At 45.8% G+C, this 24,989-nt stretch overlaps 1 protein-coding gene across 2 annotated transcripts; it reads right to left on the bottom strand.

The window, feature by feature from the left end:
- Window positions 1-1,116: 1,116 nt before the first annotated feature.
- Window positions 1,117-24,794, bottom strand: LOC119387807 (mannose-6-phosphate isomerase). 2 transcript variants are annotated; one of them, XR_007415461.1, is made up of 9 exons: window positions 24,778-24,794; window positions 22,463-22,596; window positions 21,393-21,584; window positions 20,543-20,684; window positions 12,955-13,110; window positions 11,478-11,648; window positions 7,601-7,803; window positions 1,737-5,484; window positions 1,117-1,684 (listed from the first exon to the last, which is right to left on the bottom strand). XR_007415461.1 is itself a non-coding variant. In XM_049413692.1 (8 exons), the coding sequence occupies exons 1-8, from the start codon at window positions 24,785-24,787 to the stop codon at window positions 5,293-5,295; spliced, it is 1,200 nt and encodes a 399-aa protein (XP_049269649.1). In that variant the 5' UTR covers window positions 24,788-24,794; the 3' UTR covers window positions 1,117-5,292. The 2 variants fall into 2 exon arrangements, 1 of the variants encoding a protein (XP_049269649.1); XM_049413692.1 differs by having other exon boundaries at window positions 1,117-5,484.
- Between the last annotated feature and the right edge of the window lie 195 nt (window positions 24,795-24,989).

Here is a 24,989-nt window from a genome sequence, read left to right as displayed (position 1 = left end):
GTCTGAAGCTTTCATCTGTGGTGCTCGTTTACGGCCTAGTTATGAATTCTCACCCTAGGAATCGCCAAGGAGTGCAGCTGAGGAGCGGTAGCTGCTAGAGTTGAAAGGCGGTGCTGTGCCTTGCTTATTGGAGTTATTAAAATAGTTATGTCAATGCTCATATGCAAAATACACACGTAAGATCACTTCACTTATGTAAAATTGCGATACAGATACCTAACCATATATATAAAGGTAAAAATTTTTTGTGAGCTTATATTGGTATATTCAATCAAAAGATGCGCATTGACATGAAGCATAATTGAAATTAATGGATCGAGCAGCACTAAACTAAAATAAGTTACGCCCAGTTGTAATGCTTCGAAAACCTGCGAGTATTCATGAGACCGCAAATTGACAGTTTGGTTATGAACAGAAGCACACTTTCCTTTTTTAGTTTTGCCGAAAACCGGCCATATCTGTCTCTTCTTGACACTCATTGCAATATTGCAACATACCAATCGTACACTTATGCATGGACTGCTTGGTTATTGTGTGTGTGGCTGTATAAGAAAAATGGTCGTTCACAGATGTCTGCCAATCTCAGCAGCTGATACACCGGACAGCACAGCTGCATAGGCAAGTTCTCGCAGCTTTCAGAAGCCGTAGAGTTTTGCTTGATGGCTGTTTTTAGAGACTGTTCTAACGCAGGCTGCGGTGCTGCACTACATCGGAAGCTTTCATCACTGGAGCCGTACAAACTCCTAGCTCACCTCCGAGGTGAAGCTGGTAAAATTGTGGATTATTGACTTAAAAAACGCACAAATAAGTCTTTCATTCTATAATCAATGACAATTATGTTTGAAAGCAAAAATTTGGCTCTGCCTGCTCTTTGATTGACACTTGGTGCCGGGCATGCCACTACATTCCAGCCTTCACTGCTGCATGACAGCAGCGAACTCCCATAAACAGCTCCACTGCAAAATAAAAGAGCATGTCTAGGAGACTCAACGCTGCATCCATTGATGTACTGCTACTCTACAAGGTTCCATGAATGTAAGACACCATGCCTCCATTTCGTGTCTCTTTCAAGAAACATGGAAACAGAGAGCAGCTGTCTGATGAGTATTGAAGGAGTCCCGAGACAAAAAATTTCATTTTATTGCACACTCCCAATCGTAAACTAGCGCACTGAGACACAACTGAAAGCACAACTGGATGGCATGGCATGCATCACCACATAAACACTTTGAATTTCACAGCTTTATTGCAGTAATAGAAAAGCTATTATGTTCCTCTGTATTAACTCAGACAGAACTCGTCTGCCTATACTCCACAGTGTGGAAATTTGTTTACACCATTTAACTCCTTCCATGCCATGGAGGAGTCAGGCTTGTCCATGCGTTTCCAGTAAAAATGGTTGAGGACAAGATCAGCTCATCAACGGCGTTTTCTATGCACTGCAATGGAGCTGGCTTCGTCTCAGTGCTTTGCTGTGCTGTGCTCTCATATAGATAGCAGCACACGAATCGTTGGGCAATGAAAGCAGGAGCCAGTTCATTTAGGTGGAGAAATTAAAACATGCTGGCACGAGGTGTCCACAATAAAAGAAATCTGCCATTTTTGGTCAGTCATGAAATTGAATCTAGGGTCGTGACAACCACATTTCGATGGAGACAAAATGCTAGGGGCCCGTGTGTTTAGACTCAGGTGCACGTTGAAGAGCCCCGGTGATCAAAAATTTCGGAGCCCTCCACTACGGCATCTCTCATAACCATATTGTGGTTTTGGGACGTAAAACCCCAACAATTATTATTATCTTGGGTCAGAATTCGGAATAACAGCATGGCATGGAAGGGGTTAAAATGAAGCCACACTTGCACACCTTTACTATTCTACAGCTGCACAGCTGCTTGCATGTGTCACAAAGGTCCAAGCTTTAAGAACATTCAGTTTGGGCATTGGAAGAATATTAGCACAACTATGCTCCTTCTTACAAGTTGAGCAAGGGTACTAAGTAATATAATGTAATGAAAACATTGCATATTTAAACATAGGCTCCTCTCTATGATTCTCCCTTGGAAGCCCTCTGAGTGGTTCTTTGGCAGTGGGCATGTATTAGAAAAGTCATAAATGCAAAAATGATTAAGCCCAAGAAATAATATATATATAAGTCAATACGGCATAAAATGTCAAAAGTAGCTAGTATGTATGTATAACATTCCTAAAAACTATGAAAGCATTACCTGCAAAGACAATCAATGTGTTAGTTAACGTAAAATATTGTAAATGTGTGCAGTCCATGTGCACTCACTCTCTCTCCTGCCGCGGTGATGATGTTCAGTGCAATAACTTCAAATTTCATAAACTCGACATAAAAAATAAATAAAAAATAAACCTAAGTCTTTGGCCAACCAACAAGGTCACTCACAAGTGGTAATACAGGTAGTGGTAGAAACTATCATGGTATCTTATGGTATGAGTGAATTTCTATGCCATGTAGCTCACAGTTGAGTGATAAGTTAACATGCGTCTCATCTCTTGTTCATTTTGTATTAAATTTCTGCACCAGGAACTACAAAAGATCACAAGCTGGGCTAGCAAGAATAGGTGAAAGTATGTACACAGGCAAAATTACCATATATAAATGTCCATTTAGTGTCTATCATCTATGCACAAACAGCAGATGTATATTATTATCAACAGCAGCAGCCTTTGTACGCAGCAGCACAGAAACACATCCCAGAAAACTCTAATTGTCGGTGCTGTTAGGAACGATTGAGACGCTGACGACTCATGGTGACACCGTGAGCATATGAACGCCATATTACCTATCTTGTGTCGACCAACTTCAGCCAACACCTGCAAAACTCCTGGTGTTACCGCAGCACCAACTTTACGGCTGTCCTCAACTGCATCTCTCTCCTCCTAGCACCCCGCCCATTTTGACACTCTAAAGCTGGAACCACATGGTGCAATTTGTTGCACGACTGATGCACCAGGGCAGGTCACGGGTGTCATTTTGGTGCATCAGCATGCAGAAATCATGCACTACTAATTTCTGTCAAGATAGAAAAGAATACCTTACCAAAGCCCAGTGTGCTTCCACGAATCAGTATGGAGTGTGTTGTCACATGACACGAAGCACAGTACCTGACGATGCAACCACATGGTTTCGTGCTCCATTCATTAGAGATGGTGGAATCTCACCAATAGCATCTGTAGTATTGCGGACGCGACATGAAAAAACATGCAGGGTTCATTGCTGCAGTTCAGACATACATGACAAGTCATGAAAACAGGTGCAGGGTTTATGATGTGGTGCCGACACTCCGCTCTGCTCTTTTCATGATGATGCCCTCGTGTCAGACGTGGCAAGGGAGTTTGCTCCCATATCGAGTTTTCATTCACGAAAAAAACATGCCTTGCGATTCCAGCTTAGTGTGTTAAATGGACGGACAATGAAGTTTTATGGTACCTGTTTTTTTTAGCAGAATGGAAAGCTTACTGGTTTGAATGTCTAATCACGGAATAGTTGCGTGGAAAACACCGTGAAACATTTATAATAAAAATTTTTCTATCTGCAGAGACTATGAAGTCGTACACACACCACACATACTGTGAACATTGGGAGGAGAGCATGACAGCGGTTCGTGTTTGTGCGCGGCGGTTTGCTGCATGCGTGCACTCCGCACGCATGCGCCACGGCTCAACATGTTCCACTAACTGCCGCGAAGGCAGTGCCACTTCTCAGCATGCAACTCTTTTTACCTCGTAAGCAGCACAGAATAGAGTGGGGATGGATGATAATATACATGCTATAATTTCGAACACTAATTATGGTGTACATGAAAGCATCAGACTATGTACAGCAAGGTGAATGATGCCATAATCCAGCTTCAGGGCTCTTCGATGAGCTCACCTGCTGAATCTGATACACAACTAGTACCACACTAAATAACCTTATACAATGCCAATACAATACTTGGAAAATAAGACACAACCCGAGACCACATAAGACATACAGTGCACTGTGAATGCGACGTCGCCGACGTTCGACTCGCCACGAGGGGCCCGCGGGAAACGAGCCGTGGTATCGTCCCCCACGGACCCACCACGAGAGATGTCCATCCACGCATGCTACCAAACTCGAAAAAAAGGCTCGCTGCTATTTTCCGTCCGCCGGCCTAGCTTCTCCCGCAGGCGGCGCTACCGACGCCACCGCACTAACCCTAACCCGTGCAAGCACAGCGCCACTGCTCGCTCGGCGGCCATTTAACCTAACTGCGGCCTATCCGCGAGATGCGCATGCGCCATGAGGCGCAAAAGGCTTTACAAGGGGTGACAGCACCTCCACAACCTGTCTGTTAACATTACATTAACCATGTTTTGTTCTATAATGAAAAAGACCTTGGCTCAGTTTGTGGCATACCGGTGACTGCAATGGCTTTCGATGGACCCCTTTGTGGCACAGAGTCCAGCCACTTTGCAACATATAGAGATGAAAAATGATGCAGTTGGTGTAAAAGTTGTCACTACCCCATAGATTATATTCCATTAAAGATTGACTGTTCCACTATTGAATGGCGTTATTCCAGCAAGAGAATGAGTATATAATAGTACTTGCACTGATAGTGTCGAGACACAAGTATAGTAGGCTTGTCTGGCCCAACTATGGAATTTCTTTCTTGTGTTGGTTTTTATCAATGCTCATGACGAATCCTAGGTACTAGTATGTGCATAGTATAACATACAATTTTTTTGCTGCAAATGTGTTCGTTATATCAAGGTTGTTTCTATAAGAATTTGCAGGAGCTAATAAATTGAAGGAGCACGAAAAGATAACTTTAATAAAAGCCGACTAATGGTGTGATGGGCTGTTGTAGTAAATGTTGCAGGGCTGCATGCTGCAGGATCTTTTCGATACAAAAATAAATGGCAAGTTTTGAAATTCAGTTTCCCAATGTAAGCACATATAAATTTAGAACTGGTCTGAACCAAGAAGTTATCAACGAGGATCTCTTGCACGTATGCCATGAATTAAGCCTGTAGCACAGTTCCAGGGTGTGACAGCCGTGAAGACTAAAAACGCTGCATGCCGGCTGCAGCCTCACAGCAGTGGTTTAACTAGCTCAACCAGGATGACATACAAGGTTCGCCATTCCAAGGCACCACTTCGAGGTCCTTCTAAACGACTTTCCCAAAAAGGACACCTTTAGCAGCATATGCAACTGTTCTTGAGACCAAAGAATGTGGCTTCCCAGTGGATGGCAGCTGAAGGCAGCCCACTGCAGCACGATGCGTCCCGATAGTTCAGACGGGGCAGAATGCCTGGTATAGGCACATGCTACTGGTGGAGACGATGGTGTGGGCTTTTTCTGCCACCAGAAAGAGGATGCTGCCCTTCTGCACCTTCAAGTTTCCAATCTTGCCCTCACCGTGGATCACCAACAGGATGCTCGCAGAGTCAATGCCCTTCAGGAGGAAGTTGGTGTCGGGCATAATCTGCAAAATACATGCAGCAGGTGCGTTAAACTTGATAACCTTTTGCCACCTTTTGTAGGTTTTTCAAAACACTTTGCATTAAGTAGTGTCGCCGAGCGGAAATCGGGGTGGGAAGAAATGACGTGGACTTTACTGCAGATAAAAGAATGCTAAAGAGAAGCATTGCTCAAGCTGTTATTAGCAAACTACTCTTGTCTAAAGTAAAAAAAGGCCTTTCTTATCAAGAGTTGGCAAGCCACAAGAGACATAACAAAAATTTCTGCACCAGTTCACCATGATGTCATGGAATACTACTGTTCGTTTAGACCTAGTTAATTGTTCTTTTCACCAAGAAAGGTGGGCTACATAATACTCTAATCCAAACGAGGAACACAGCAAGCTTCAAAAACTTTGGTCTATGGAGCCCGCAACAGCCCAAATACAGTAAAAGCTCGTTAATTCGACTCTTGTTAATTCAGAAAATCGGTTCATTCGGACACGTCATCTGGTCCCTATAAATATACGTATCACTCTATGAGACTGGGCGCTCGTTATTTCGGACAGATTTGACCGCAAATCGGATAATTCGGCGACTTTCGGGCCGCTGGCGAGGCTCGAAAACGAAAAAAGAACAATTTGGAACAAAAGTGAAGCTCGAACGCAGCATCGCCATGGACATCAATTATCGACTTGGCTTGACTTGAGACTGGTAGAACGCCTTTTCTTCACGTGTGGGTTTGGCGGTGCCATTTCATTGCTTTGTTCCCGTTGGTGTGCTGCATCGTTGAATGCCGTTTTATCGAGGAACGATTCAGTACGGCTCCTTCAGCTTGATCGTTGCTGGTGCTTTTGTGCTGACTTCTCGTGTGAAGGCACTCTTCGCCGATGGCAACGCCGGCGAAGCGGCCCCAGTACGAGGCCAAGGACTTCACCACCAAAGTAGAAATTTTGCGTGCCCTGAAAAATGGGCTCTCCCGACAAGAAGTTGCTCCTGTACCATGACGTCGGCAGACAATACGACATGAGTCTCCTGAGCGCAGTTAGCATTCTTGCGTATGTGTGGCAGAACACGCCAGCGCACGCCATTGCCAACTGTTTAAGGCACAGTGGCTTTGTTGTACCCGACTCCAGTGATGCCGCAGTGGCCGAAGTGTCGCCGGGCGACGGTGCCGACGACGGGCAGGTTTTCGGAGGTGTTATGCCTGATGCAGTGACACTCAACGATTATGTCTGCATTGATGATGGCGTTGCCACTGCCGGCTCTCTGACTGATGAGCAAATCGTCAAGGAGGTGATGCATGGCGACGAATCCAAGAACGAAGAGCCTGAAGAGGAGCAGCCACACTATGAGCCACACAGGTCCCCTCGTACTGTGAAGGAAGCCGCGGATGCCTTCTTCGTCCTTGAAGAATTTTGTTTTGGCACTGCAGACAGCATGCGAGCTGCCGAGCACCTAGAAGGGCTCAGAAAAATTGTGTCCGCGCGAATTTCTGCTCGAAAACAGATAAGCATTCGCGATTACTTTGTAAAGTAAAGGTATGTTGAAAAAACTCTTGTATTTATTGTGTTTATTTCAACCATTCGATAATTCGGACATTTTTTACCGTCCCTAGAAATCCGAATTAACAAGCTTTTACTGTATGGGAAAAGAAAAGATTTTGAAATCGATGACATCACATCGACATTCCCAATGCTGGGATTGAGGCATGAAATATCAAAGCTACTCTCAACCTACTAAAATGAAATTTTTAAAAAACTGGGTTTTGACCAATCCAACACTCCTTTTTGGTGTCCCTTTGACAGCTCATATTTGAGGAAATTATGTTGTGCACCTTAGTCACAAAGTTGGAGGCGACCACACCGAAGCATAATAGGTAGTATAGCAACCAAATTCTCAAAATATGGGGCTGGCTACGTAAATACTACAACTTCCTCGAAAGTAAGCCTTTAAAGAAGTTGTGATTGCAGAAACTGAGCATATGTCTTGTATACATCCTACTGCTCCAAGGTGAACGTCTATGCAAAGCTCATATCTCTAATCATTACCAATGTGACCACTACACTTCCGTGCCTTAAAAGGCCACTGCAAGAGCTGACAATTCAGGCACTGTAGTGTATATGAGACCGCAGTGCTTGCCTTGATCATGTTGACAGCAAAATCAGAGATGGGAGGTGAAAAGCAGCAGGTCTCGAGGCTCGTGGATACAGCAGGGAAGCGCACTTGGCTCAAGGGCACAGAGTTGTAAGTCAGCATGGCACACAGGGTCTCCACGTCCTTGTGCTTGGGTGTCAGCCCCGCTCGCACCACATTGTCTGAGCACGCCATGCACTCCACACAGTCTGCACATGTCAACAAGATGCAAGGCACACTCAATTGCAACTTACTAATGTGACAGCTATGCACTTTGCAACTCCTACCTTTGTGACATTACCATTGCTGCAGCCACAAAATCATTACCTAATGTCCTGGTGGCTGTGCGACATATTACTTCTCTACTTTCAGAGAAAAAGCCTGAAAGTAGAGTAGTGTAGAGAAGTACCTTATAAAAGTCAACTAGGGGTGTGCAAATATTCAAAACTTTGAGATGACGAGTTGAGTATTTGCCTACTTGATTCAGTCTTGGACAACTTGTCACTGTTATTAAACACGAATAGTTTTTATATAGCTTTTTGAATCTCCCTAATTGCCTGTTGTCTACAATCAAGCATAAGATGTACCTGAAGTGCGATTAAGTTCACCTTGGCAGCCAAGGAAGACATAAAACACAGGTCACATAGCACAGCAAGCTACGCTACTTGGGGAGCCACACTTTTCCAGCTAGACTGCTGTCACTAATCTGTGTTTATCAGTGAATACTGTGCAAGTGAATCAAGTGCTTATTTACTTCTAATGCCACATTTGTGCTTTTAATAAACTGCTCTGTAACTTGCAGTGTAATGGCATAAACCAGATAATACTCTAAATCCACTAGGATGTAAAAAGTGTATGCGTATGCGTAATCATGATATAACAGCTGTTTGTTATTTAAAAAGTATTCAATATTTGACTTGCTTCTGGTTCCGTTTAGTTACATTTGATTTGGTCTTTGAACTTACTGCTTGAACCCTCCTAGACTCAAATTACAATAATCTACTCAGATAATTTGAAATGATAGCTAGTTCAAACAAATATCAACCCTCCAGCTCGCCCGCTACGTTCTAAAAAAATATAAAAGGTGTTATATTCAAGCTTCTTGGCTTCCCAAGGCAAAGCAATCTGACCAATAGCAGCTGATAAGAAGATAAGTAAAAATATGCCTATGTCAGACACTTTACTCTAGCATGTACCATATTTTCTTGCGTATAACCTGCACGCCCAATACAAATCGCAAAGGAAAAAGAAGATAATAAAAATTACCCATGTGCATTGCTGTGAAGCCACCTTTCTTGCATTACCATGAAGCTAACTTGGGCACCGAAATTCGTGTACGATTTGCATCCCAACTTTAGCTCCAAACTTTCTGTATATTTTGTGTGGGTTATACGCAAACAAAAAAGGTATGCAGTAGCCTTTCTTCTTGTGGTTGTGCCCTTGCACTACAACATGTCTTAAGCAAAGACAGTGTTGAGGAAGCATACTTCTACATGTCACAAATTCAACAGAAACCAACCATCAATTATTTTTTAGATGAAGCAAATAATCACTGACCCTAGTAAGGTCACATGATACTTCTAGTGACCTTACTGCTCTAGTAAGGCCACAAGATACTGCTTCTGTAGCTCTCAGAATACTTCGACATCTTTGATCACTGGACAAGCATTTAGTAAATTTTTTGGGCAAAATGAACTACCTGAAAATCTAATTATAGTCAACGTAACTAATTATGACATACTAATTATAACAAAATCACACTAACAGCTGCAAGTGTTCCTAAAATGGGAACATTATTAAGACAGCGGTTCCAAGTTTCAGAAGTACACAAAGCACAGAGTTGGTAGCACAACACGAAGCACTGGCATTAGTCCAGGAACCAAGGGCAAATGCGATGAAGTGCGGAGAGATGCTGGGATACCAGACCAGCTAACAGACTATGAGCATGGATCCACAGGCTACAGTGCATCTTTTTAAAACAAAGAAGCTTGAATGCATTTAGCTATTGCATAGTGTATCATAACCACCACACAGAAAAAAAAAACTTGTAACTTGTCACGTCCGCAAGCTGACTGTTAAGTCATGATTTCTATGAAAATAAAGAAGGAACATTAAGGGTACCTTCAAGTGGACTACACTTAGACTATAGAATATTATACTGTCGATTAACAGTAAGGTCTTAAAAAGCTTAGCTTAGTGACAACACCATCCCCAAGGGACCAATTTTTAAGAGACATCACAAGTTGAATTGCTGCCTGGTCAGATTTATGTGTACATTAAATAAGTGCAGCTGGCTGGAATCGCCCTCCTCAGCCTTGCCCAGTCCAGTGCAATCAATGAGGAAACCCTCCTTAACGCTACCTTGATTAGGAGTTACATCACTGTATGTACAGTACTCACGGATTGAAACAGGACAATTTAGGGCTAAGTAACGCACACACTTTCGTTTCCACCGTCTTCAGTTCAAGTCATATCGGCATAATTTTGACTCGAACGCGTAGATCAAAGCGAACATTATCTTTAGAGACCAGATTCGTCACGACATGGAGTGGTCATCTCGTGCAATCGCGCATACCAGTCGTTATACCAAAGAATTTGATGTCGCGTTTGAATTCGTAAATACTAGAGCCGTGCGAATAGCAAAATTTTGGGTGCGAAGCGAATTCGAATAAGAAAGATTGAGTGCGAATCGAATAGAATAATTTCGAATAATTTTCGAATATTTCTCAAACATTTTTTGAATAATTCGAAGTGAAATTACAGAAAAAGTTGCAGAGAATCCCTAAGTATGTTCTTGTGAGATAGCAACATGAAAGTGTTTCTTTTCGCTAGGTTGATGATGCGCTGGTGGGGTCATATTTCATAGTTGTCTTTCTTATCAAGAATGAGGCAATGTAGAGGCCGAATTGTATTTATGTACATGATTTGGTGCAACCAAAGTGTTGCCGACAGCACATTACTTGTGATAGGCAGAGATGCCATTTCCTCAGCCTCTCCTCCTCTTTCAAGTTCTGTGGAAGCCCAACTGATGTGGCGGACAAGGGTGTGCTCCCTTGAAGTCCGGAGTTCCAAATCTGCCTCGTAGACGTCGATATATAAGAACATCTGAAATTTTGGATGCTAAAAAGCTTCGGCGTCCGATTTTTCGGACTTCCTGCACACATTTCAGGTCCAAAACAGCATTAATTGAGCCCCCAACACTGCCACATCTTTCATCTCCATATTGGAACCAGCGTTTTCTTGCGTTAATACATTTGCGACCGTAGCGGAGCTTGAAAGGCAGCTTTGCCGCAATACGGGGGTGTGATGAAGTGAGTGAGCATATTGAAAATCTAGGGACCACTTCGAAACGGACGTTGACTGTCTCTTGGCTAAGTTCGACCGTAACGGACCTTGAAAGGCAGCTTTGCCGCAATACGGGGGTGTGAGGAGGTGAAGCATATTGAAAATCTAGGGACCACTTTCAATCAGACGTTGACTGTCTCTTGCCCAAGTTCGACCGTAACGGAGCTTGAAAGGCAGCTTTGCCGCAATACGGGGGTGTGATGAGGTGAAGCATATTGAAAATCTAGGGACCATTTCCAACTGAACTTTGTCTCTTGGCTAAGTTCGACCGTAACGGAGCTTGAAAGGCAGCTTTGCCGCAATACGAGAGTGTAATGAGGTGAAGCATATTGAAAATCTGAAGGGGTCACTTTCAACTGAACGCTGACTGCATTTGTCTTTGGGAAGTTCGAATAGTTCGAACAGTAAAATTTCAGTGCGAATCGAATCGAATAGCAAACACTATTCGAAAAATATTCGAAATTTCGAATATTCGCACACCCCTAGTAAATACTGTACACACATCAAGAACTTAACTGTCAAGCAAAAAGCAACTCACCACCATAGATATAAGCGTGCGGTTCATCTGCAGCTAGAAAGAGGGCCTCTCCAGGCTTCAGCTTTACATAGTTGAGGAAGAAGATGACAAAGCAGCCAATATCATCTGGGTAACTGTCGTGCACCTTCAGGAACACAGTGGCAAGCTCGTTAGGGATTCCTGCTGCTTCCACTGTAAGTACGATAGAAGAACAAGAAGACAACGATAAAACATTTCTACACACCTGGCAGATAAGTAAACCAACACCTAAATGTTCAAGGAGCAGTGACACAGATTGTTGAATTTGTCAAAACTAACTTGTCAAAACTCTGCAACGTGCACACTCCACGTAAAACGGTGACACAAAACAAGTACAAAGAATGGGAGATGAAAGGTATAGTAATCTGATTTTAATGTCACCCTGACAGGCCTTGTGACAAACAGAACAATTTGCTAACACCATGTAGCGGTAAGGTGACGTTTGATGGTGTCAAACAACTAGTAAACAAAAGTTCTGTGCATTTTTTTCCAGGCTACACTTACTTGCAGTAGCTGGAGCTATCTCAGAAATGAAGCGAGCCAATGTACAATGGTGTCGTGATGGATCAACTTTGTGTGTACCAAAGCAAAAATTGCTTCGTAGAAAGAAGTACCAACACAAATTACGTAAAACACATTCGCACTAGCAAGTTTTTTTTTCTAAGGTAGAGAGAGTTTGGGCCTTCATTTATTGTAAAAAAGAAAGACGATTCTTTTGCTATACAAGCTTCTATCTTTGCACAGTTGAAGATGACAAAAAATAATAAAGCAGTTGGATGAATAATTTCCTTTGAGAAAAAACGTTTATCGCAGCAAAAACACCACAATTAAATGCACTAGGTCTTTTTTAAGACCCTCTCAAGCATGATCACAAGTCACAATCTTTCCATGCAAGTATAGTGTCACAAACAAGCGCATACAAAAAGTGTGGGCCACCGCCTTTTAAAGCGAGCGTCAAATTACAACCGCTGGCCGACAGCTTTGACCAACATTTCATTATGGTGAAACAACACAGATGACAGAATAGATAAAATAGTAAACAATACAAGACATAAGACAATGTATTTTTTTTGTCTATTTCACTCATCCTGTCATACGTGCTACTTCGCCGTAATAAATGTAACCAAACTAGCCTGGCTAAGAAATCTTGTGGAGTTAAATGCTTCATTTTCTTGCAATGCGCGAGCCCTTAAACGTTGATCAGTAATCAGCCCGTGCCTTGCATCACTCTCATTTGGCCTCCAACTGTGTGGAGCTGCATTGTGATACAACATGGGGTCACATTTCATACCTAGCCACCTCGCTTTACATTCTTCTTCTAAGACATGCTGCTATAATCACCGATATACATTGGTAATTTGGTGATGAAAGTGATAAGAATGGGAAATGGCTTGTTACACAACACAGCACCCGGTATGCGCTTCACTAGATTTTTGCACATTCAAACAGCTGCCCCCACCGTTCTTCTCGAGCCTTTCGGCCAGTTTCTCCAGTTGAGGAAGAAACACTTTGGCCGGGGCAGTGATGACAGCCTTGAACCAGGTGTGCAACTCGGCCTTGGATGACAACGGCTGCTCTGCCAGAGGCCCGAGCACCTGCTGCAGCTCTGGCAGTCCTGCATTTTCCAAACATAAAGACAGTGACTCAAAAACCATGGAATGGTGCAACTACATTTCTTCTTGAAAATCGGGCCCTGCAAAAGAACTCAAAGGGGCCCCTCAACACTTTTTCAGCATGGTCACAAAATGCTGCTGATTGGTAGTCGAGGCTCCTGAGAACATGTCAGCCAAACACAGTACATGGCCTGGAACTCACAATTCTCAAAGTCAGCTAGAAATCGTGTTCTCTTCTTTCAACAAATGATGCCATAAACCAGGCACGTAGGCAAGGGGGGGGCGAATTTCGGCCCCCCCCGAAATTCGTCTGGCCTTCTATATTCCCGGGCAACTTTTGTTTTATTTTTGCCATGGAAAGACTTTCTTTCGAACAATTGGGCCTTGGGCCCCCCCCGAAAAAAAATCCTGGCTACGTGCCTGCCATAAACCCAAACGACTATGCCATAAACCTTAAGTTCATGGCCATTGGCTGATTTGAGCATCGTGAGCTGTATAGTTACTGTCGTGTACGCGCACGGCAACCGACACACGGCCACTCCAGGTGTTGTGCCTCGTTGCTGGTGCTGCCCGATGCGCCCGCGCGCACGGCGCATTCCTCGGACTCTCGTCCCCAGCTCCTGCATATCGTATTATTCTTCTACCCTCGCTATAACCTCCTCTCATCCGCATCTAAAAGAAAGCAATAAAACAGTCTCCTGCCAGCCGCTGTCTCATGTGGTTCCTGTGCTGCGGGGCTCTGAGCCCCCAACGTAACACTGGCGACGAGAAGTGGAATTTATAAGTGCGCAGCTCTCTAGGTTACGCCCATGGCTACTGGAGGAATGCAGGCCGCTATCGAGCCTTTTAGCGGCAAGAAATGGTCATCGTGGATCCAGCGCCTGACCTTCTACTTCGTGGCAAACGACGTCTGCAACGAACAAAAGAAGCGCGCGCTCCTCCTGACGCTATGCGGAGCCGACACCTTTAAAACTGCCTGCGCTCTGGTCGCGCCGAAGACTCCTGGAGAGGTGGGCTATGCCGACATAGTTGCCCTTCTGCAGAAACACTTCGATCCACGACCATCTGAGTTGGACAGCTGGTACGTGTTCCAGCAACGCGATCAGCGACCGGAAGAGTCGATCAGCAACTACGTTGCAGCCCTCAGAAGCTTGTCAGCTGACTGCAACTTCGGAGTGCCAGCGACAACGTCTGCTACATCGACGCCACCGGCAGAAGGCCACACAGCCGTTCTGGCGAACCCCACTATGCTGCCCCAAGATGTGATGCTTCGCGACAGGTTCGTGTGTGGCATCCGCGACGAGCATCTGCAGCAGCGACTGTTCGCAGAGAAAGACTTGACTTTTCAACGCGCGTTGGCCTTGGCACTGTCATCCAAAAGTGCGTCGAAGCAGCAACGAGGGCTTAAGGGAGCGACGAACTCCGCGAAGGTGCACAAGACTTCGCAGTCTAAAAAGGAAAGCAAACATTCGGCTCAGCAACGGCGCTGCTACCGATGCGACGGCTGGCACGAGGCTGACACCTGCAAGTTCAGGACAGCGCAATGCCGTTTTTGTTCCAAAAAGGGTCACATCGAGAACGCCTGCATCTCCAGAAAGAAGAAAAACAAAGAAGGCAACCTCAACGCCCGGCAGGGAACTCACTTGGTTAACGCCCAACCTGTGTGCTACGACCTCGAGGACACCGATAGGTGCTACGACCTACATGCCGTGAGTGGGCGACAACCCTGCCCTAAATTCCTCGTTGACGTGAAAGTCGAGGGAAGGCCCCTGAAATTCGAAGTGGACACGGGCGCCGCATGTTCTCTCATCAGTGAGGCTACCTACCACCAAACGTGGCCATTGAATGCCCCAAAGCTTTCGAGAGAACCCCTAGACTTACGCACCTGGTCAGGGGAAGAACTTGGCACCCTCAGTTCGGCACAAGTTTGTGTGCGTTTCAAATCAAAGGACTATGTGCTGCCCCAGCTGAAAATGAAAGGGACTGGGTGCAACCTGCTCGGACGTGACTGGTTTTTGGCACTGAACGTCCCTGTTCACAGAATAAACCAGGTCGCCAAACCAAGTCAAGAGATACAGGAGGTTCTCGCACGCCATCCTGATGTATCTAAGGAAGGTATTGACAGCTACGAGGGTCGATTGGTTCACTTGGACTTTGAAGAAGGCGCCACACCCAAGTTTTGCAAAGCCCGTCCAGTGCCCCTAGCTTACCAAGAGCCTATGGAGGAAGAACTCGACCGCCTGCAAAAAACAAGGTATCCTGGAGCCGACGCAACATGCAAAAATGGCCACACCTTTGATGTGGGTGCGCAAAAAGGATGGAACATTTCGCGTTTGTGGAGATTACAGGAGCGCAGTTAACGCGGTGGTCAAGAAGACGGCGTACCCACTGCCGACAACTGCGGAGGTGTTCGCAAAGTTGCGTGGCGGGACGACATTTTCGATGCTGGACCTGTACCAGGCCTATCAGCAGCTAAGAGTGGACAACGAGGCAGCCGCATTGCTCACCGTCAACACCACCAAAGGACTGTTCAAGGTGAATCGTCTCCCTTTTGGAGTATCTGCTGCGCCAGCCATCTTCCAGCAGATGATAGAGACTACACTGGCCGCAATTCAGGGGGTGAGTGTCTACCTTGACGACATTAATGTCAGCGGGAAGGACGTTAAAGAGCATGCGCAACGTCTAGAGGAAGTCTTGTCGAGGCTAAGCGACAAAGGTCTGCGACTCAAGCAAGAGAAATGCCGCTTCGGCATCAGCTCAGTCCAGTTTCTCGGTCATAAAATCGATGCTCACGGTGTCCATACGACCGACGAAAAGGTAAAGGCAATCCTCGAGGCGCCAAAACCGACTGACAAGACCTCTCTGCAGGCTTTCTTAGGGCTTCTCACCTTTTACGATCGTTTTTTGGAGAACAGAGCGACTGTAGCTGCAGAGTTATATGGGCTTCTAGAGAAGAACACGCCCTGGAAGTGGGAGAAAAAACACCAGGCTGCGTTCGAGATGCTTAAGAAGATGATTCGGTCTTCGACAGTCCTAGCGCATTATGATGAAAAAAAGCCTCTCATTCTGTCTGTGGATGCATCACCATACGGCACCGGCGCAATTCTCGCTCAAAAGGATGCGTTCGGCCGAGAGGCTCCCATTGCATTCGAGTCACGAACTTTGGGAACCGCTGAGAAAAACTACTCGCAGCTCAATAAAGAAGGTCTTGCGATAGTTTATGGCGTCAGCCACTTTCACCAATATGTCGCTGGCCGGCACGTGACCGTATTAACGGATCACCAACCGCTCCTAGGCATCATGAGGGAAAAGAAAATCCCTCAGATATTGTCACCGAGGATGACTCGATGGTGTCTCAAATTGGCCACATATGACTACGACTTGGTGTACAGGCCTGGACGTTTGCACCAAAATGCTGACGCGCTCAGCAGGCTGCCACTGCCCGCGCAGGTAGATGAGCCATGTTCCCCGGGAGATGTGCTTATGCTTGCGTCCGCGCCACGTTTCGAGCTGTGACCGCGTCAACTGGCTGAGCTGACCCGGAGTGACCCACTGTTATCCCGCGTGATGAGAGCCATCTCAAACGGAGAACTACGGCGGTTGCCCAAGCAGGAATTTTCAGCGTTCACAAAGCTTGGACATGAGCTTTCGCTACAGGAGGGCTGCGTAATCCGGGGTGCCAGACTGGTCGTTCCAGAGAAAGCAAGGAAAGACGTGCTCGACTTAGCACATGCAGGTCACAGGGGCGTGGTAGCTATGAAGGTGTGCGCTCGAGGCTATTTTTGGTGGCCCGGTGTCGACAACGACATAGAACGAGTGGTCAAAAGTTGTACAACTTGCTGCCAGCACCAGAAAATGACAACTAAAGCACCAGCTCCCGAGTGGAAACGTGCGACAGCACCATGGCACACAATCCACGCTGACTTCGCTGGGCCTGTGGAGGGAAGGATGCTCCTAATTGTAGTCGACGCATACAGCAAGTGGCTCGAAGTGCGCACCATGCGGAACATACAGTCGCCAACACTGATCGAGGAACTGCGAAACCTGTTCGCAAATTTCAGCATTCCCGAAAGGGTGGTCACGGATAACGGCCCGTCCTTTGTTTCTGCGGAAATGGAAGAATTTCTGAAGAAGAATCGGGTGACGCACATCACAAGTGCACCCTACCATCCGGCCACGAATGGGCAAGCTGAAAGAATGGTGTATGAAACGAAACAGGCACTGGCCAAGGATCAGTCAGGTACATTTGCGTGCAGTCTGGCTCGTTTTCAGCTGAAACAGCACACCACCGTTTCAGTAACGATGGGCAAAACGCCAGCTGCACTCATGTTCGGCTGCGAGCTCTCAACGGCACTGACACGCATTCAGCCGTGACCAGTTGAGAGGGTGACCACTGACCACAGCGTTGTTAAATTGCCAAGAAAGGTAGCCATCGGGCAATCGGTCTTTTTCCGCAACTTTGCAGGAAGTCCTGCTTGGGTTGGCGGAACCGTGTTAAAGAGACTCAGACATCGATCTTGGCTAATCAAGTCAAGAAGCGGAACGGTTCGTCGGCACCTTGATCACATAAAGCCAGGTGCAGAGGCCTACCCGACAGAAGATTCGGCGCGGAACGATCAAACGAACGGACCAGTAGCAAGTGATCAACAAGACACAGTGCCGGCTCTGTACGTGATCTCGCTCCCAGCGGAAGCTCCGCTGCCGCATGATCTGCCCACAACGCCCGACTCCGAGCATAGGGAAGCTGAGGCCGGTCTGGACACTTGTGCGACGCAAGCTCGTGATTACCAACCCGACGGGTCCGCGCAGCACCAAGTTGCGCCGAGGCCCCAACGTGATCGGCATCCCCCTGACCGATACGGTGGCCCCGTCTAAGGGGTAAGGGATGTCGTGTACGCGCACGGCAACCGACACACGGCCACTCCAGGTGTTGTGCCTCGTTGCTGGTGCTGGCCGACGCGCACGCGCGCACGGCGCATTCCTCGGACTCTCGTCCCCAGCTCCTGCATATTGTGTTACTCTTCTACCCTCGCTATAACCTCCTCTCGTCCGCTTCTAAAAGAAGGCAATAAAACAGTCTCCTGCCAGCCGCTGTCTTGTGTGGTTCCTGTGCTGCGGGGCTCTGAGCCCCCAACGTAAGTTACCATGACCATCGCGAGATGTCGCAACGTGCTCGCGCACCTGCTTGCGATCACACTGGAAGTAAGCCTCGCGTTCTAAGAAAACAAAGAAAAGAAAGGAAGTGCTCAAGGTCATGATGCGTGCTCACAAACAAACGTAGCTTCTTGCCCCCTTGTCATACCCAAAGGTCGCGGGATCGAATTCCGGCCGCGGCGGCTGCATTTTCGATGGAGGCGAAAATGTTTGAGGCCCGTGTACTTATATTTAGGTGCATGTAAAGAACCCCAGGAGGTCGAAATTTACGGAGCCCTTCACTACAGCGTCTCTCATAATCATATCGTGGTTTTGGGACGTTAAACCACAGATATTACTATTATGGCCCTTTGTCATCTCCTCCCCCCCCCCCCCCCCTTGTAGCTTTCAGAGCACTCGCTGGTACGAAAGGAGAGAAAGTGCTTAAAGTGTGCGACAAATCCCTGTAACTTCGCTCGTACTAAATTTTTGCAGCAGTCAATTCGTGAGGCAATAAACTCTTTTAACGAAGCCATTCGATGATTACTTGGAAAAGTGTTGCAGGGCCCCTTTAAAGGGGCCAGGACATGGCCACCCAGTAATTTATGGTTTTCAGCAAGAAATAGAAGTAGAGGATCTATTGTGCCCATACATATATGAAAAATGGACTGTAAACGAACATTTCAGAGCAAAATAAGCCCTGGAAGTCACCGGCTATAAACCCCGCCCACTGCCGGCAACCGCCATATTGCCATGGCGTGTGCGACATCATGTGCTGCATGGAGCGGAGCCGTCGTATTCTACCAAAGCTTCAGCTTCTGTAAATTGTTCAATTTCAATGCCGAGCTGAAGAAAGCTGAAATAGTAGCTCACTTGCACGTGCAGCTGAGCACAAAAGAAAATCTTCGCCGGAATGCAGGCGCTCGCACAGCAAGCAGCTTGTTACATCACAGCTCACGAGTCCGCCAGTGTTGCTAAACTCTCAGGCCATTCACATGTTTATAAATATATTCAATTATAAATTAAGTCCACTACCAAATGCGCTACAACTTCGCCAGCTTGTTTATGAATGCACGAGGATTAACCCACATAACACAGATTATGATTGAAAATTGGGTGTCATGGCCCCTTCAAAGGGGCCCTGCAACACGGTCAGAAGAAAGCACTGCCGTTCTGTGGTCAAGACTCCTGTGGATATTCAAGCGCAATATTATTTCATTACATCGGCTATTTTTCAACAAGAAAATTTTTCTGCTTATTTGTGCTTGTTTTCAGACAAGTGCTCACTGGTCAGCATGGGCGTTGGCAGGAGGGTGGCAAGGGGGCACTTGCCCCCCTCAAGCCACACCAGCACTTCCCCCATCCAAGCTACACCAACGCTCCCCACTCCCCCAGCAGCAATGCAACATGGGTTTGCACCCCCCAAGAGGAAATCCTGCTGATGCCCATGCTGGTCAGTAAGTTGAAGTCCTTGCTGCGTTAGTAAGTGCCAATAAATAGCACCCTAGTCCATGTGATCACATGTCTTGGTTAAAGGGGTCATGAAGCACCCCTTGGGCTTGTTGAAAAAACACATCCTGTGGAAAGCTGACACGGCTATGAACTGCTCTGCAAAATATTAGTCATGCGTGCCGCGTAAAGGTCACAAGCAGAGCACGAAGTTGCCGTTTCCTCAGGCTCCCTCTTTTCAAACAGAGGCCGGTTCTTACTCTCGTCGGTGGGCGGGGCGTCTGCCCGTTGACGTCGCGGATCTGCCTGTTCACGTCGCAAGAGACATAGCATGCTTATTGGCCGATAGCCGACGTAAATCGAGAGCGGCCTTCGGATCAGATGCGCTTCTTGCCACGGGGTGCCGCCACTTGCCGGCGCCGTACTCCTCAGTACATGGTAGCCGCACTCGCGTACGCAAATCACAGCGGGAGAGCGATCGCGTTTTATGACGCGCGCTGACGTAACTTCTTTCCCCCGTGCCATCCCTCCCTATGTAGCTTCCAGTGCGTTCGTCGGCACGAGAAAAGAGAGAAAGCACTGAGAGCATGCGCCAAACCCTCGTAACTCCGCTCATTCTTGACGGATTCGAGAAATTTTTGCGGCAATCGATTCGGGAGGCAGTAAACTCCGATACTGAGGTCATTAGATCATTACTTGGAAAAGTGGTTCATGACCCCTTTAAAGCTAATCACTGATCAGGCCTATGGTGCGTCAGAGATGTGCATGAAACGTGGTGAGGAAGCAAGAAAATTTGAGAAGAATTGCTTCAAGCAAGACAGCCGATAAAGCAGTTGGGACTATCGCAATTACCTTTCAGAAGATTCGTGATTTCTTGTAGAGGGCGGAAGTTGCAGAAGGCCTCGAAGTCCGTGAGGGCAATGGCAATCTCAGGCTTGTGGTTAGAGTCTGGGTACAGGTCTGGACGTGCTTCGTGCAGCTTCTTGGCCATCACCTGCCATGGCATGACATACATGTACAGGCCTGTAGGTGTCGTTTAAGCTCAAAATGTGGTGGTGCAAACATACAGTTTCTTACGTATATCACCTTCTACATATGGTCTGAACCTCCAACCACAACTTTCTGGATGAAGAAAACAAATCTGCGCTTATAACACTGCCAAATACCCATGAACAAAAACAGCAGTAGGCTGAAAGAGAGACGTACAAATTGTACAAAATACAGCAGTAGGCACTACGATGGGAATATCTTTCTAAGTGCCGCTATAAACAGAGATTGAAATTTTTGTATTTGATCTACTATAACAAAACAGGAATTAATAAGGAAATTTACCTATGCAAACCTCATTACACTTCAAAGCGCCTTGATCCTAGCTGCAAAATCCTGGAATATTCAGCTAAAACAAACATGTATGCCCAACTCATTATTTCTTAGAAGAATTAAACAGTGGAATAGGCTCACTGAAAAGCAAGTACACTGTGGGAACGAAGATGCATTTTATCCAATGTTGTAACGCCCCTGCTGTAACACCTTTGAGCGCTGCAGGGTATCTGATGATTAAAAGAATAAAAGCAGAGCATGCTGCCATTACACGTACAGATGGAAGGACAACAGGAATGCATCAGAGGCCTGCCTTTACAGGAACATATGGCTGCTTGATGCCATGTTCCAACATACAAATTGTTAGTGAGATGGGCCACACCTTGGTTGGATGCGCCTGTATGGACAGTGGGGCACCCACTGAGAGTACTTTGAAGAGGAATGGCAAGTGTACACCAAAGACAGCCCGAACGCTGCTGCCAAGGCATTCTGGATGCTCCGTAATGTACGAAGCTAGCGTCTTGTCAGTGCCTCGAACCTGGCTTGGACACGAAGGGTGTGTTCCCATCCATAACTGCGAAACACAAGACATGCAAGTTTTTCAGACATCCGCATAAATGCATAAAGTGACAGAAAGAGACGTTGGCGGAGACAGAAAAAGTTGGCCACTACAGGCTGTCATTCACATAACTTTCGAAAAGAGGCACCATGGCACCTGACTATGGATTTGTCAACGGGCAGCACATGAATTTGCTTAAATTTCTTCTTTCTGGTTTTAAATGGCATATTGATCATGAAAGTATATTGCGTTGTAAATGACAATAATATGTGGCGTTCAATGGCACAAGGGCCAATAATGGCAAAACAGCACCAAGTGGTAGATGCAATGATCATGAGATGAGGTGCTTTACAGCACAAAGGCCCGTGATGGCCAAACAGTATGATGAAACTGTTTGACGAGTAAAAATGGTGTGGTCAATGGGTCAATGTAACATTGCTGTAAAAGGCCTAAAACAGTAGCTGCAAAGGGTGCAAGATGTAGAGGCATTAAAATTATGACAAAGGTTACTGAGATGTGAGGCTAAGAAATCCTGTAGAAAAATTATGATTTACTGAAGTGTTAATACAGGCAGAACAACTACCTCTTCAAGACTTTGTGTTGTAAATGCATACATGCAGTATCTCAAAATGATTATGCATGTTTACAGAGCTTTCATATGTTTAGAAAAGTACAGTTTCTTAGAAATATAGAAAGATAAATCATAGTAAATAACATCATGAGAATGTACAAAGTCACTAGCACATGGATTACATAAATCTGTGTAGTATTACTCGTCATTTCCTTGATAGCTAAATGAAGATGGTGTCAGGGTTCCTTCTGGTAATCAGAGCACAAAACTCGTGATGAACTGCATGAGACTAGATTCTATAAGGAAGTTGCAGTGCACTCACCTCAGCATATGTGGTGGTTTCATCGATGGATGCCAGATGCTTACCCTCCAATGCCAGCTGTGCCACTAGGCTGGATGGGCCCCTCTTGCCCCAGTGATACTTCTGCACGTGGCAGGTCAACTCCAACACACCCGCTGCACAGATATATCAGACCCTGCCTGAAGCTATAAGTTGTAAGCTGCAAATGCATCAGTGAACCAGCAAAACAGGCAGTGAACAATGTGGTGGTTGTTCAAACAAGACAGAGGTTCTTCAGGGGAAGACTTCGAATGAAGACGACCTTCAGCCATTGTGAATCACATTGGAGTGACTGAAAATTAAGCTTGATTGAACACTGCATAGAAATGAAATACTGCAGCAAACATTGGGTTACTTCATTTCAGTTTGCCAATGCTTGCTGTCGGCAGAATTTTGCACTCAAGCTGCAAGGAAATCACGCTAGCGTGCATGACAAAAAAACAGTAAACACATTGCGTCGATGCACTCTTCCTGTTAGCGCCTTTTCCTTGTGGTCATGAACCACAAGCTGTATCCTTTCTGTTCCTACATGTACAATCAAAAAAGTAATGTGGGAAATTGCTGGTTGTTAGAGGCTGCACATTACAGTGACTAAGATGCTACATGACGCAATAATGTGATGCATCTATATATTTCTATGTTAAACTTTGAAACAGTTCAGTTCAAGGTGCAATCCAGGCTATGAATTTGACATGTAGGAATTTGCCTAGCCTTGTCATCTAGTTTTAAGATGAAAGTGCAAAACCCTCCTGCCGATACCCGTACTTCATGGCATTGCAGCCCATTTGGAGCAGGGACAAAAGGAAAAGGTATAAAAGCAACACAGCTGACTCCAACAACTTCACCCTTGAAGGAACTAGTCCAGCTTCAACATTTCGGTTCTTTAAATCAAAATCTTTAGGTCGGTGTTAAACATACTTCTTTCATCTCTGTAAAACGAAATATGACACAAGCGAGAACACAGTACAACATCCCCGTGCACAGTTTCAGTGCCGACAAGCTATGGAAAACATACATACTAAGTTGTTGAGTCAAATATGCAGCCGACTGTACAAGGAACCATCAACACTAGCCTCTGTGTTACCACTCATAGGATCATAAAAGGATACAGAATTCCTACATGTACAATAAAAAAAAGTAATGCCAGAAATCGCTAGTTGCTACAGGCTGCACAGTATAGTGACTAAGATGCTACATGACGCAATAATGTGGTAATGAAATACACTAATCTGCAACTCTAAAATGGAGTCATTTGAAATTGCACAATAAAAAGCAGAACAACACAGCACAATGCTGTGTTCCTCATGCAGACAAAGAACAGTTGGTACCCACAAACTGGAAGAGGCTAAGCTAATGGATATACTAAGTGTATGGTTCACTGCTCTCCACGTTCGACTGTGAGATGCACATGATTATCACATTCTGCACGTGCATGAAGTAAACCAACGAAATTATTCAGCTGAAGCAGGATCGCGAGTTGGGCTAGTTGGTGGATGTTCATCGTAATATAATCGACAGCGCAACGGGTTAACCACGGACAGAAAGAAGAGAACGACACAGCGCTGTGTCGTTCTCTTCTTTCTGTCCGTGGTTAACCCGTTGCGCTGTCGATTATATTACGAAATTATTCACCACTGCTTAATAATATTCATCATACGACTCCTTTAGTAATAAAACACACAATCCCTTAATGAGTGTTAAGATGCATGATTACAATACAAGGTTACATAACAGTATCATCTGCATTAGTGGGAAAATGGTTTAGATATTGTGGGCGATACCATAAATGGATAATCTGATCAGTTCTAGCTACAGTGGAACATAAAAAAGCACCACTTGCTGCTGTAACCTCTGTTCAAATGTGAGCATTGTTTGTAATATTTGTGTTGACGGTTACTCCACTACAATAAATTACAACCCTGCATGCAGACAGTATGAATGTAAAAGTGACACGGAGTGCTACTTCAACGACGCCTAGTTGTACACACAACTCCTGTTGCAAGGTGTCGTCTACCTATACAGCACGGGGAGATTATCTTTTATCGCATGATTATTTCACACGATTAAATGTTGGAGTATGATACACAACACGCACATAATTGCGGTCGGGCAATATTGTAGGACACGGAACAGTCCTGCGATTGGTCGAGAAAAAATGCTGATCCCGGAAAACAGCTATTCAGGAAACGCAGACACGTTCTATCTGCATCTGAATATTTTGTGGGAATGTTGTGGATAGACTACCATTCGTGAATGCTTTGGAGCCATCATGTCTTACGGAACAGTAGGCGACGTACCTTCACTCATGCTTCCAAGAAGGGGAGTGGATATTCGCCCGGCATCCGGCTGAATTGCGCGAGCGGAACTTGGCCGGCAGTGTCTCCTCATTGGCCGGCTGTAGTCACGTGGTTAATGCCGGAATCCTGAGGCAAAAAGCGCTTTGCCGGCACGGGTGTATTTGCCGAGTGTCATTTCGCGAGTGGCCGTCAAGCGAAGATGCCGGCATTTA

Source organism: Rhipicephalus sanguineus, chromosome 3, assembly GCF_013339695.2.
Source record: "Rhipicephalus sanguineus isolate Rsan-2018 chromosome 3, BIME_Rsan_1.4, whole genome shotgun sequence".
Taxonomy (NCBI): domain Eukaryota; kingdom Metazoa; phylum Arthropoda; class Arachnida; order Ixodida; family Ixodidae; genus Rhipicephalus; species Rhipicephalus sanguineus.
This window is presented reverse-complemented; position numbering and strand designations above follow the sequence as displayed.